General features: G+C 27.0%; 1 protein-coding gene across 1 annotated transcript in view; it reads left to right on the top strand.

Annotated features, from left to right (window-relative positions):
- Window positions 1–16,181, top strand: part of LOC129912224 (glucose transporter type 1) — a 72,115-nt gene that overhangs the window by 43,854 nt on the left and 12,080 nt on the right. The window contains 7 exon segments of the mRNA XM_055990368.1: window positions 4,552–4,717; window positions 5,641–5,778; window positions 7,485–7,741; window positions 10,466–10,590; window positions 10,655–10,933; window positions 10,999–11,276; window positions 11,333–11,455. Of these exon segments, the coding sequence (XP_055846343.1) occupies window positions 4,552–4,717; window positions 5,641–5,778; window positions 7,485–7,741; window positions 10,466–10,590; window positions 10,655–10,933; window positions 10,999–11,276; window positions 11,333–11,455 (1,366 nt within the window).

Genomic DNA, 16,181 nt, shown 5'->3' with positions numbered 1-16,181 from the left:
TTACATCTTGAGGGTATACAAATATATGTACAAATATGCAAATATAGATTCATAATGAGCTTTATGCACAACAAAATGCAGTTACAGATATTACAAAGGAATTACTTTGGAGACTATAATAATTTGTATTGTTTTTACAATTCAAATTCTTCTTAAATAAGAAAATTTAAACTGCACAAACAATTATTTTAAATTAAATAAAAAGTAAAGAATGCTGGTTACCTTGTGCTATATTTATTTAGACTTGATTGTATATGAAATTATTTATTCTGATTTATTCTGCTAGATTTACTATTTCACAATGTTCAATTAAAGTGCATAATTTGCATTTGAAATTTACAAAAAACTCACCTGAGTTGCAAATTTACTGCGTTATGTGCAGTGATTTGTAAATTATTTATATGTAAATAAGTTCAATTGCTTAGTGTTATAACAACTACACTCTAGTTTTATAAAATAGAACTCCCTTATGGTATTTCATTTCATACTTTATATGAAACTATTGAAATTTAAGAATTTCAATTCGGTGTCTATTTTATCGAAAAACAATTTCGGTAACGTAAAAAAATTATACAGTTATTGACACATTTCAACATACACCACTTATTGGGACATATAGTGGTCAAAAAAGTGCTAATACTGTGATAAATTCGAGTCAGAAATGTATGGAAAGAATTTCGTACACTGTGACGTATACGTACTTTTTTATTCCATTTAATTTTATGTCCACTTATTAAAAGAATTCTAACAAATTTCTGATGTTAAATGCAAAGGTGGCTAGAAGTTTGTTGATGTATTCCCCTTAGTATGAAAAGTCAACATACATACTACCAACAGAAAATAATTTCGTTAGCGAGAGAGATTCAGCAGTTTATTGCTTTCATATTTGCTTACAATTTTTTTTATTTTAAGAGCCAATTTTTCAATCTTCTAATAAACAGTCAGTTAACTGTTCGACGAATAAATTTATTAGGCTCATAAACAATCAGATAAAAACATTGAATTTTTCAATCAAGAATAATTTATTCTACAAAATAACAAAAAAATATTGTCAAATTCAAAAATATTTAAAATTAAACGTCATTTTTATTCATGATTGTTTTTGTTTTCTTGTGTTCCTCTGTATTTTTTGTCAAAATTCTTTGAAAGTAGCTTTGACAAGTGACACAATATTTTTGTTGAAATTATTCCTTAGAATAATTTTTATTCGTCTCTGAAAGAAGCAGATAGTTTTGTTCTTAGGAATAAGCTATAACTGCTTGTTGAAAAATTGATTTTTTCTCTATCTTTAGGAATAAGTACTAACTGACTGTTTAACTGACTATTGAAAAATTGGCCCTAAATAAAAAAAAAAAAATAAAATTAAAATAATAACAAATAAATAAATTATTATGTAACTATTTCCGAAAAATTCTTTAAAAAAAACTAATATCATAAAATAAATTAAAAAAAATTCTTATTGTTAACAAATAATTATTTCTTAAGCAGTTTTAATCCATAAACTTTTTTAAATTAAGGAGTTCTAGCTCACTTTGTGTATTATTGGTCCAATCGGATGGGTTGTATTCAAAATTGATTTTTGAACTTATAACCCACCCAAGTGGGCAAATAGTCCATTATGTACTATTGAATATGGACAGTTTTTTCATAGCAGTCAGTATTTCAGACAAAGCAAGGAAACAAGAATTCATTCTTTCTGATAGAGGAAAATAATAAATTAAGGCTAACCAAATTGAGAGACACTCGGGCGTATACGTAATATTTAAATTCTATTTAATATTGTAGTATTTTAAAATGAAATATCAGAATATTGATTTTAAGTTAACAATTTAATCATTTTTCCGGAAATAGTTTTGCATAAATTTTGAAGTTTTATCAACATATAGTGCGAAAGCAGATTCATTTTGTTTCTTATTTGATTTAATGGTGATTTTTCGTAGTTCAAAATTGGTTGCTTATAAATAATGGATAGCTTTTTAAAAATTATTCCAATGACAATTGTATACTAGTTTTGGCATTTTTAGCTTGTCAATGCTCACGTTGAAATTGATTTCAAGTGTCCTCAGCACACGATATTGTTTTCAATATTGATAGCTGTGCTATTTGGATTTTATTGATCAATTAAAAAAAAGCTGTCATTTGCCATTGTCTCGTACTAACATATTAAATAGACAAAAGCTATAAGGCTATCGTTTCTGTAATGCTTTGTTAATTTTATGTGATGAAATTATTTTTTTTTTTTTTTTTTTGAGACAATTTTAGCTGTATGTAAGTCATACTTAGGTATATCTCAAGTTAAAATGGTCCAAGTTTAAATTAAAAAATTTGTTTTATTTGAGTCAACTTACACTGTTGTTTCAGAGATGAACTACTTTGATTTATGTGACTTTAAGATACGAAACCATCAAAAATTAACCTTTTTTCAACGTTGATTTTAAAATGTTCATCTTCAACTCAAAATCATTCCAAATAATAGTTAAATCAATGTGGTTTTCATTGATTTTACGTGATTTTATGGTGGCTTTTCCCTCAGTGTATGCAATACATAATACTGTATTTTTTGTATTGACTCCAAGAATTTAAAAGGTCCAAATTTTAACTTTTTTTATACCTACTTTTATATTCATATTGAAATTTTAAATATTTATACAGCAATAAAATGCACAGAAATTCATTTTAATAATTTTTTGTGATGTTAAAAACTTACATACTTTCGCATTATGTGCATCGCAAGTAAAACAAAAATACAGATATAGAATTAAAGGTTTAAAATGTATTTAAAAAAGTCGGAATGAGATTTTTGCTTCCGCCTTGGAAATTTCAAAAAAAATGCATACAATATGCCTGGAAGCTGACCCAGTATTTCATATTTAGATTATGTTGTTATATAATTAATGTGATAAGGAGGAAACTCAAAACACATCCAGGCGATTTCTTCTTTTTTTTTATTCCAATTTCTCTGGATGTCTCTCGTTTTAACACACATTTTCACACTACATACTACTTTCATTATATAAATCAACTCATTTTCACAAAATTATCTCGTCCATTACAAAAATAATGTACAAAAGGTAGAATTCCTGTGCAGAGCTAGTATGCAATATGCACATATACATAACTACCTATCTCTACACCTTCTGTATGAAAGAACTCAAAAATCAACTCCTCCGGTACCAATAAATTATACCACAATATAGTTTCTCTTATCCCCTTACCATAGCATTTTTTTTATAAATATTTATCTGTGTGTGTGTAGATAAAAAAAATATTCCCATATAATCCAGAGAACTGGTGAAAGGACAAAAGGCTTCTTGATAATACCATATCTATCTGTGATGGTTATATCTTGCAGCATGCAGCAGAAAACATATTAATGTTGCTCAGGACTCTGCAATGCATTACTGCGACCATCCGGAGCAGAAAAATAAAAAAAAAAAAAAAAAAAAAAAAACAACAACAACACTTACATATTTTCATACATATAGAAAGTAATATCCACAGGTGCATATTGCATACCTACTTATATATACGTATGTGTAGTTCCATAGAAATAGTATATCCCATCAACACATCACATCATCCCATAGATAGATAAACACGGTCTTGGATACATCACATCCGACAGGATAATGTAGCTGCTTCCGTCCGCCAACGCCAAACCGCAGTCTTCCCACCCGCAATCGCGCTGATCCACCGCACTCTGCTGTGTTTGTCTGCTCTGCTCCCCTGCTGCCGTTTTGTGATTGCATTTGTGCAGTTTATTTTTCATTTTTAAATAATTTGCATGGCATTTTCCGTCAGTTCTTTTTTTTTTATTTTTTTTTTTATTTTTCATTTCCTCGTCCTTTGCATATATAGCAATTTACTTTTTTAATGCATTTCGCAACAAAAAAAAATATGCAAATAAAGTTGAAAAAAAAAATGCCGCGAAATTTGTAGAAGAAAAATTATAATAACTTGTTAGCTAAGTAGTTTGCGCTGCTCCTACCCAATTTATAATCTAATATAATAATATATACAGTTCGATTCAGTTCTATTTTTTTTTTTTTTTTTTTGTACTCTTGCCTCTTGGTCTAGATCCTTCGCTCGGTAGGATTTAGGATGATAATTTTTTTACCTCTTTCATTCGTAGTTTTGCTAGAGGGCTTATTATAATGCTTCGTTTTTTATTTACATAGCAGATTTAAAGTTTAAATTAAAATTCAAAAAAATAGAGTAGACCTCTCTCGTGAAAAAAAAAATACATTAAATACATTTATTCATGTAATTTCATTTCATATTATTTGCAATATAAATTTAAATAAAATAATATTTTTGATTTTCTATTTTATTTTGTATTTTTTTATATATAATTCATTCTCTAATTTAATATAATATATAAAACAAATGAGATATATTTTGATGAATATAAATTTTAATGTAATATAAATTTTTGTATCTTCAATTTTATTTTTGTGTTTGTGCTCTTCGTGTGGTGTAAAAAACTAAAAACAAATTGCAATTGCGTGTTATACATACGTTTTGTATAATAATGTTTTTGCATATAAATAGTTTGCAAAAGCAAGTTAGCGTGATGAGCATGAATTTGTCAGCCAAGCTGGATGAGCTTCAAAGAGGCGATCGACACTTGGAGACGACAGTCGCCTTGTGTGAAATACGGACACAGCTGCAGGAGCTAACGAAATCCGTTGAGAGTTGCCAAAGTGAAGTTTCAGAGGTAAGTTTAATAAAAAAAAAAAAAAAATGAAATCAGAAAAAACAATCTAGTTTTATATTTTTTAAAGTGAATAATTACAAGGCTTGGGTAAACTGCGAAATATATAAAAAGTAAATATTGAGAAATATGTTACCTCTTTTCACAAATCTATCATTAAAACAAAGAATTGTGAATCTAATTTTACTGTTAATAATCAGAACGCTCTTAAAAATTATACTCAACTGAAAAACAGTAAGTAATTCGCAATTCTGTATTGATGAAATTTATGAAATCAAACTTGGTCACTGTGGCGTATACGTGCCTTTTTCTATTCTATTAAATATTTTGCATTTTTTTCCACTCAGGTTGTGAAGATAGTTTATTTCAAAGTTTTCTTTTATAAGATTTCAAGCCTCTAGATTCTAGAATCTAAATAATATGGAAAACAGTTGAAAAAAATGGAAAACGAGTTTCAAATTAGTTAATTTACAATTGGTAGTTGTGACGCAAAAAAATCAACTTAGTTAAAAAAAAATATTCAGATTTTCCAAAAAAGAATTTTTAGAAAAAAAAAAATTGAAAAACGTTAGATCCGTTTTTGTTTTAAATATGTAGTTTTTTAATATGAAAATGTTCACAATAATAGAACTAAAATCCAAAAATTATTTTTTTTTTTATAGAAAAAATTTTCATTGAAATCGGTCGTGTCGTTTTCGAGGTCACAAATCAAGAAAACGGTTCCATGGCAAGTACCTCCGTTAATTCCGACCCGCAAAATATATGCGCACTTGAAGGCTCAGTTTAAATTTAATTTTTCAAATGACCAAAAAAAACAAATTTGCAATTGCTCAAGCCTTGTAAATTTTATCGCTATGATTAATAAAAGAAATGTGAAATTTTTTCCCCTATAATATTTTCTTTATGAAAATTAATTTTTTTTTTAGGTGAAACGTGATATGGTAGCAATAAAACATGAATTGGACACAGTGCAACAAGTTAAAGAAGAAATCGAAGAGCTTCGTGAATATGTGGATCGACTTGAGGAGCACACGCACAGACGGAAGCTAAGACTTTTAGAACAAGTTTGTAGCTTAAATTTTTTGCCATGTTGTGTAATTAAATATATTTAACATTTTTTCTTCTACACTTTCCAACAAAAAAAAAAAAAAAGAAAAATTAAAAAAAACTAAAAAAAAAATGATGATGAACAAAAAATACGCAAAAGAACACTGAAACAAAATTTATTTTGTTTGTTTTTTTCTTTTTATTCATTTTACAAAAAAGAACATTTAATTTAATTTTATATTGACGATAATTTATGTAATGAATTAATATTATTTTGTAGTGAATTTATGCCTAAAATAAAATTTAATATATTATTTTATCATTGACACACACACATACCAAATTGTTTTTTTTTTTATTTAAACAGATTATAAATTTAATTTTTATTAAATTAAAGTTATACACCAGATGGTGATTTTTGCAGACAAGCGATGATGATGATGGTTTTTGTTTATTGCAATTAAATTTTTATTTATTTATTAATTTTTTTTTAATGTTGTTTGATAACATTCCTGTATTTCTGCCTCTTCGATACATTTAAACATACAAAAAAAATTAAACCAAAGTAATAAATATTGTGGTAAACAAATAATTATAGTGAAAACACAACAACCACACACATCACCATGATACTAGTGATTGTTTTAAAATGTACACGAAACAAAGTGACAAGTTGTGGGCGAAACAGGATAAGTCGCCCGGATTGGGGTTGAAAGGCACAACAATGATTGCCGTTGTTGTGATCTCTTTGGGTTGAAATGCAATTTCAATTTATATCCATTGAAATATGGACCGTAAAATGGATTTAATTTAAAAGAATAATCCTGTCAGTACAAGCATTTTTATAGAATTAAATATGTATATAGAAACAAAAATGCATTCCAGTCAACTTTTATTGATTTTCTAAATGTGTAAGTGAGAGGTTAAAACGAACCATTAGTTTTGTTAACCTAGAAACTACATACATAAATATCGATGAATTATAAGAATACATCTAGTTGAACACTGAGAATACAAAAATTGGACCTATTGACCACCTTTTCAGTCCTCATATATACACTTCCGGTCAAACGATAGGTTCACCCTACTTCATAGACTTTAAAGTTTGAAAGTTTCCATTCCAAACTCATAAAAATGGAACAAATCAAAAAAAGTGTAATACTACGCTCCCAATGAAAAAGAAATTTTTTTTTCATTTTGTTTTTTCGAATATATTTTTACTTTAGAAAACTTCATCAAGAATTCGAAAAATGGCAGATTTTTTAATTTTGTAAACGAAATTTAATTTATTTTTGGTTGTTTTTTTTTAATGATCTACAACAAACAACACTTATTAATTTACTCTGCAAAACCCAATTTTTCTAGTTAAAAAAAAATTAAAACACATAATTTTTCTTAAATTTTTTCTTTGCACTCCACTCCACTTCAAAATTGACCGCCTTTTTTATAATTTATTTTATTTTAGAAAAATGCACCTGTTTTTTCTCTTATTTAAACATTTTTCAATTATAAAAAAATAGCTTTTGGTTGATTTTTGTAATTTTGAAAAATAAAAAAATTGAATTGAATTGAACGAATTTGGAAATAAATCTTTGATTTTTTTTTTAATTGAACCTTTTTAAAATTTCTCTCTCAATATCCTATCTCTCTTTCTCTCTCTCAATTAACTTAGCCAAAAGAAAAAAAAAAGTTAAAATAATTTTTGCAATCTTTTTTTTTACAGGGACTCACGTTCTTTCTGACGTACTCGATATTTTCGGCCGTCTTGGGAATGCTCCAGTTTGGCTACAATACCGGAGTGATAAATGCACCAGAAAAGAATATTGAGAATTTCATGAAGGACGTGTACAAGGATCGATATGGGGAGGATATTAGCGAGGAATTCATACAGCAATTGTATTCGGTGGCAGTATCGATATTTGCCATCGGTGGTATGCTGGGTGGATTCAGTGGTGGATGGATGGCAAATCGATTTGGACGGTGAGTTTCCAGTGTGGAACAAAATAAAAAGAAAAAATTCTACGAGTATAGAAACACAAATAGATAGAATACGAGGATATGTATGAAAACTTTAGGTATGCGGGGACTTAATGTATCACCTATTATCCAGGGATGATAGAGATAAATAATGTTTGTGAGGGTTATATTTGACACAAATATTTGTGGAGATTCTATACCAAAAGATGGTTTAAGGAAAATAGAAATAGATTATTGTGGCAAGGATTATTGTAGTATACCTCTATGCGCCTTCATGGGTTGTATTCTTATATAAAGAAAAGGTGTAGAGATATGTTGTTGATGTGTGAATAGAAGCATTAAGCTGTTTCTGGTTTTGCTATAACCAAAGACTTAGTTTACTAACACCAGCTGTCAGCTTTATTAAAACACAACAATATATTTTCATTATTGACTTAGGACAATCAGCAAAATCCTAAAGGTTCCAACATTTCTATGAAAATCTTTCCTTAATATTAGTATTAAATAAGAACAGAAATTTAAATTATATTAAAGTGGTACCATTAAGAACATTTTCAAACTCAAGCACAATAAAAATTATTACTAAAAAAAAAATACTTTAATAAAATAATTCATTTGAGAGTTGATATAAACTGTTATCACTAGGCCTTTGATATGTATCATTCTCGAAGGTGTAACTATTAAGACTTTTTTTTTATTATTATAACCATTTCAAGTTATACGAGTGAAATCAATGCTTTGTGAATGAAAACCATACATTTGTTTCTTTTTTCAGTCATTTTAATGCCAAATGTATTTTTATTTCGTTAATAATTGCCACATACCTAAGATTTATTGTATACCTATCTTATAAAAGTGTATTCACAATGATGCATTGTATTTATTTTATGATGTCATAAAGTTATGATAAGAATTTAAAAAAAAAATATTTCTTTAAACATCTTATCAAAATTTCCCGCTGCAGTTTCATATAAAAAGAACAAAACATTAGTCAATTATTTTCGCTTATGGAATACAGGTAAACATAAAAAACAAAATTAAAATATGAAATGACATTTGACTGTAAAATAAATTGAACAACAAAATTTTCATTTCTCATTTACTGATTAGGTACGTATTACACCTATAAGCAAAAGTAGATATCGACGGTTAAACTGCAAAACCTCGTAAGTCGTTTTTGCAAGTTTTTCAGAAATCAAAAAACAAAGTGTTGTGTTTCTTGTTTTTGTATGGGATCTATCAATGCGAGTGTTTGAATTTTGTCATTTCTGAAAAATGTTCAGAACAACATTGTTAAGCTGAATATACCAAAAGATAGCTCTGAATTTTCTGAATTGTTTGCATTAATAATATTTTTTCGAATTTTTAGACTTACGAGGTTTTGCAGTTTAACCGTCGATATGTAATCCCTGTATTTCTTTATATTAAAATTATAAAACTGAACCTAATGTAGTCAAAATTGTAAGAAATTCTACGATAATTAACAAAAAAAAATATTACTGCACACATTTTGCATTGAATTTTGAAAATTTATTATTTCCAAAAAAAATTATTTTTAATGCAAAATATTTTAATTTTCAATAAAAATTTTACTTTCAATGCAAATTTTTTTCAGTTGCAACAAATAATTACACTGTGTTCGAAAATGGAACTTTTTTTCCGACAGAGGGCTCTCTACTGAAGATAATTCGAGTATGCTGAACACGATGGCGTACTTAGTTTTTCTGGATTAGGTCAAATAAAAAAGATTTTTGCGTTTGAAATTTTGTTTGCACATGCCAAAACTGAGGGTATAAAACACCATATATTTTCCAGTTTTTATCGCTGAAAAATGATGGAAAATCTATTTTTTGGAACTATTATACGTAAAAGAAGTTATTTGAAAAATCGGCGTTTCAACCAAACATGCTCATACTTTCAGACATGGTCGATCATACCAAAAGCCACTTTTTCATATTGAAAGTTTTGCCAGTTTTATTATTGTTGTTGTATGAACAACATAGTATGAATAATACATGTATTGCATTTAAACATTTTGTAATTTTTTTATTTTGGCTTAACCAATATTGTAGATAGGTATTCGTATTTGTAAACAAAGCCATATTCTAACCTGAAATACAAGATCAAATCGTTGCCACCGAGTGCTGCATTTTAATTTAAGTAATACGAAAAATATAAGAAAAATTGATGAAAAATCGACGTTTAATAATGATTTAAAATGTCATTCGACAGATTTTTTTTTTCAAATAACTTCTTTTACAAATAATACTTCCGAAAAAATAGATTTTCCATTATTTTTCATCGATAAAAAATCAAAAATTGAAAAATATATGGTGTTTTACACCCTCAGTTTTGGCATGTGCAAACAAAATTTCTTATTTGACCTAATCCAGAAAAACTAAGAACGCCATCGTGTTCAGCATACTCGAATTATCTTTAGAAGACATGAGAGCCCTCTGTGTTATTATATATTATATGGCAAGTTTAGGATTCGTAAAAAAATCGAACTCGAGATAACAATTTGACATGACATTAGGATGATGGAGAATGCCAAAAAAGTGGATCCGGCAACTCTGTCTGTCTGTTAGTCTGTCTATCCGTAATAATACTTGGGTTTCAATATTTTTTAGGGCATAATTTTGGAGTGGTTAGGTTTTAGATTTTGAAGTGCAACAAATTTTCTAATTTAAATATTTCAACCTAAAGATTTAAATTTAATTTTTTTAGGAAAGGGGGATTATTACTAAACAACGTTCTTGGCATATCGGGAGCTTGCCTAATGGGATTCACTAAAGTCAGTCATTCCTATGAAATGTTATTCCTCGGCCGATTTATTATTGGTGTTAATTGCGGTAAGTTATTAACTCTTCATCAATTTATTTTCATTAAACTAACTTTTACATACTTTTTAACCAGGTTTAAACACATCTTTGGTGCCAATGTACATCTCTGAAATAGCACCACTTAATTTACGCGGTGGTTTAGGTACTGTAAATCAATTGGCTGTGACAGTAGGTTTACTATTATCTCAAGTATTGGGAATAGAACAAATATTAGGAACCAATGAAGGCTGGCCAGTATTACTTGGTTTAGCTATATGTCCAGCTGTATTACAATTGATATTATTACCGGTATGTCCGGAATCGCCCAGATATCTTCTTATTACAAAACAATGGGAAGAAGAAGCTCGAAAAGGTTAGTCATTTACTCATTTTTCAAAAACTACAAATGCAAATTCTGTTTTTTTTTTTTTTATCCAGCTCTTCGAAGATTACGTGCATCGAGTTCAGTAGAAGAAGATATTGAAGAAATGCGTGCCGAAGAGCGTGCCCAACAATGCGAAAGTCATATATCAACTATGGAACTAATTTGTTCGCCAACTCTGAGGCCTCCACTTGTTATAGGAATTGTTATGCAACTTAGTCAACAATTTAGTGGTATCAATGCGGTATTTTATTATTCAACGTCACTATTTAATAGTTCAGGCTTAACAGAAGAGAGCGCCAAATTTGCAACTATCGGTATTGGTGCTATTATGGTAAGTTTGTAAAAAGGGTTAAGAAAGATTTAAACTTAAATTGAGAATATTTTCAGGTTGTTATGACTCTAGTATCCATCCCCTTAATGGACCGAACTGGTCGAAGAACTCTCCATCTGTACGGTTTAGGTGGAATGTTTATATTCTCGATATTCATAACGATATCATTTTTAATTAAGGCAAGTACAATTTATATTGATTTCAAAATTCTCTATAACTATTTGGTAAGACAGTACAAAAGGATCTCAAAAAAATACGGTTTGTATGTTTACAAAAAAAAAAATATGTTTCTATTTATAAGTTATCTTTGAGTTAACAATCTCTAAAGTTTGAAGAGTTGTTCTTTTATTTTATACAAAAAATAAACGGAAGAAGTACCTATATTTTATTGAAAAATATAAAATTATATATTTTGAAGTTTTTGCCAAAGTTAAAAAAAATAAATAAAATAAAAGTTTGGTTAATTTTTACTAAAACTGGTATGATGTATAGACACATGCATGTTTTATTTTGAATTTTTTAAAAATTTTTATGAAATAAAAAAAAAAAACATGAAAAATTCGTAAAAGTTTTTTTCATAATAATTTTTTTTTTAATTTTATTTTGAAGAATATTTTTTAATGAATGAATTTTGATATTTAAAGAAAGTATGGAATGAAATTAAAAATAATTTTCTTTTAAATGCTTAGTTTTCATTATTATATATAAAAATATTATAAGGAATACATTTTAACATTTTTAACAATATAACTCATTTTCACAAAATAAAACTCACAATATACCGCACTTAACAAATATTTCTTTTTATGTTTTTAATGTAAAATACAATATTTCGCTTATAAACGCTATAAGCTTTTAAACATACTAATTATTGCTTAACTTTCATTAATATTAAATTTAAAATACAACAAAGTGTGTTTTATATGTGTTTTTGTTTATTTTCTTAAATAGTTTTTTGGTTCATTGCTTTCATTTGTAGCTATTGGTGTTGTAATTAGGTTTAAGGTGCTGAATAAATGAGTTGATATTTTTATATATTAATATACATAACTCTTCTTTAAGTTTATTTTTTTTTTTTTTTAATTTTTTTTTATTTTTCTACAAAATTTTTAAGTCTTTTTTGAACAAAAAAGTCCACGAACAAAAAAAAATTGAAGTTAAATGCGAAATTTTTAACCGATTTATGTATTTGGAGGGATTTTGTTATAACTGATTTATGTATTTAATCAACTATTGAATATCAAAAAGGACCCTTTTTATGGCCTTTTTCTGCCTTCTCGCATTGCTGTGTGTCTACGTCTAGGTTCTTATATAAGCTAAATGCAATGGACTTTTGAGTGTAAGAGCAAATTATACTCTTCCTATGGCAAAACAAATTTTCCTTTCAGAATAATTGTATTTTTGCCCTTAAAATGCTCTTTTTAGAGCCTGTTTCACATGTTGGCCATTACGGCACTTTTATAAAGACGAATCAATGAAAAATGACGTCTGGAGTGAAAATAACAACAGTGCGAAACTGCTCAAAGATGCGCCAAGCTGTCCGAAATCGCTCGAAATTGCCAACAAGATAGAGACTCTTTCTATATTTTTCTTTCTACTCGAACATTACTAAAATCCAATAATTTTATTTGTTTTTAAGTCGTCTTTGCGACTTTTCTGAATCGCTGATTAGTGTAAAAAAAGTTTAAAATTTTTAATTGGAAAAGTTTGAGAGCTTACTAAGACATAAGTTAAGATACAAAAACGCTTATTGGCAGTCATAAAACTAGGTCTTGGAGTCTACAAAATTTTAGACCATTGAAATCTTCCATTGACGCATTATATTATTTTATAAAAAAAAACTTACAGTTATAGATAAATATTTATTATTTTTATTTTTTGTTTGTTTGTTTCATTTTTTTTTTAATTTTAATAAAAACAAAAGAAAACTCATTTATTCAGCTGTCTCGTCCCTTTTTAAACTAAAACTTATCTCGATTTGCCAGGCTTTTTGTCCCGTAATAAAAACTATCATAAACTAATTAAAAAAAATACTAACGTTTTCGTATAAACATTTTCTGTTTTTTGTTTACCACCTTATTAAATTTATTAACAAAAAAAAATTTTTTTATAATTTGATTATTTTTTAACCGCTTTTCTGTTTTTTTCTTGTGGTGTCCAGTATATTTATTTGAAACGAAAAAAAAAAAATACTAAAACTTTAATAAAAAAAAAATTGTGTATAGCGTCTTTGCAAAGCAAACAAAAAAAAAATAAAATCAAAATCGTAAGCACTGTGTATACATTCTGCACTGGGTTGGAAAATTAATAATATAACGACAAATAGAACAAAAAATCGATTTAAAATCAAATTTGAAAAAATTAAATGTTTTGTTTACAATTTGTTTCGTTTTTATTTATTTATTTTATTTATGTAGCTTTTGTTTTTAAGCAAACGTGCAAAACTATTATAGCATCACATTAAATCAGTTGAAAAAAAAACTCAACACACATGTATCTATACAAGTAAATTTATTTACTCACTTCTACTAATTTATTTTTCACCCATAAAACAAAAACAAAATTTAAAGTAAAATAAAAACAAAAAAACAAAAATTTTTAGCAATTTTCATACACTGCGAGCTATTGCCAAATAAGAACTAATTAAAAACAAAATACTGATTTAGTTCTTTACACACTTTTTAAAGAAAACACGAGTGAAAAATCACATTCTTTATTTTTACTTTTTATTTATTTTATTTTTTATTTAATTTTCATATTAATGCATTTATTTAATTTAAAACTTATTTAATAATGAATCGAATGTAATAAAAACTTGCAAAACAGTTAACAACAAGAGAATCAATTATACTTAATTCTCGTTCGGATGGTTTTTAATTTTTAATTAATTGCAAGCAAAAAATTAACCTACGATGAGCAAAAACTCTCAACTTGACGAGCTAATATAGATCGATAAGGTTTAATTTTATAAATTATTAAAAAAAAAAAAAAATAATAATAATAATTTTTAGACGCAAGCAAAAGTTTTTTTTTCACTATTTTCTTATTCAAGAAAATAAATAATAAATCAAATGGTTTGTAGAATGATCAAAATAATGATTTATATTTATTATTAAATAATTAATTAATCAAAATTATATAAGAAACACAGCATGATTTTAAATTAAAAATTTTAACTTTAAATAGTTCTAATATTATAATGCTTTTAATTATTTTGAAAAACTATTTTAAATAATTTATGAAGAACAGAAATACGTTACGTATCGTATTATAAAAATTAGTTTTTAAAATTGAAAATTATCTTAAATTTCAAAAATAACAAAAAAGAGTAGAATACTCAAAAAAAAAAACATTTACAAAAAATTTCTATAAAATAGTTGACCTTGTGTCAAATGCACCCAATAGGGCCCCTAGAATTGTAACTTGTTATTTTAGGGAATAATGTAGTTACTCTTATGGTATAGGTTGTTGGTTGTTGCTTTATGTAAAAATTTATGAAAGAATATTTTAAATTTACTTTTTAAAGAAATTTTATAAAAACAAAATAATATAAAATCTGATTTTAAATAACAAAAAAAAATCTTCTCAAATAGTTTTGACCTCTAAAAAAATGTGTTTTATTAAAAATACAGGATCAAATGAACAAAATTTACCACAAGATTTATTTTTTCGCAAAACAGGATTTTTACAAATAAGAAGGGAAAAAGCATTATTTTGGATGTTTCTTCAAAAAAAAACAACAGTTTGGATTTTCCACTCCTTGGTGATTTTGCAATCGTTGGTTCTTTTAGCGCCTTAACAGTGCTGGATTAAGTACTACCGGTGCCCCTGAGCAAGATTTCACGTGGCGCCCTCTGCAAATGTAAAACTTTCATTTTCAAATAATTTTTTAAATCACGAAAAAAAATCAAATATTTACATGTTATATCCTATGGTTTTATTTTTTTTTTTTTTTGCCAATATTTTTCAAACACAAACTTCTTGTCTTCACTGCAGCTTTGCAAAATTTAACATTTGCACTCTTCTCAAACAAACAGAGAAACATTATAAAAGAGAAAAATAAACTCTCCGAAGAAGGTCTTAAAATAAAGGCAAACATTGGCCACGTTTTTCTTTAAAAATATAATAGGTTTAAAAATAAGGGTGCCTTTGTGAAAGTCAAAATAAATTGAACAACGGTTTATTATATATATTTATAGTTTAAATTTGGGACAACTTCGTCCTACAAAAAGAAAAGGGAGACCTCTACGAAAACCAACTTAATTGAAAGATGATTGCAGGCACCTCCGTACTTCAAATAGAAAAGGGCCAAAAAAGTGGGCTTACACATCCCAAACAAATCCCCACACCTTCATCCATCGAAAAGTGTGAAGCTAAAAATATAGACGTCTTTGCAAGAGTAAAATGGATTGAAAAAAAAAATGGGGCCCTTGCCTTTCAAAAAAAGTAGATATAAAAATAGATTGACCTTTGTGAAAGTCAAAATTTAAAAATAACATAGAGTATCATCAAAATTTAGGACGCCCCACTTAATACCGTCCCTGTTCTATTTTTTTGCAATAAAAAACAATGCTAATAAAATTTCCAATAACCACAGCCGAAACCATCTCTGTGTTTTTAAGATACCAGTATTGCTTTTCAATAATTTTTTATCGGTAGGTACTATTTTTAGTATTTGTTTGCTATATTTTATATTTGGACCTTAAATTAAAATATTTATCATCTGTGTTTCTTATATTGCTTTTAAGATTAAGATAAAATATTTAATTAATCACCACGGAAATATATACCAGAACCAACCTCTTACAGTGCAGATTAAAAAGAATAAAAAAATACCAGATTTATACTTAATACACAAATTTAGTAAAAAAAATAATTTTAATTGAATTCCCTACTTTAAGTTAA

Source organism: Episyrphus balteatus, chromosome 2 (assembly GCF_945859705.1).
Source record: "Episyrphus balteatus chromosome 2, idEpiBalt1.1, whole genome shotgun sequence".
NCBI lineage: Eukaryota > Metazoa > Arthropoda > Insecta > Diptera > Syrphidae > Episyrphus > Episyrphus balteatus.
The sequence above is the reverse complement of the archived record's forward strand: the minus strand, read 5'-3'. Positions and strand labels throughout refer to the sequence as shown.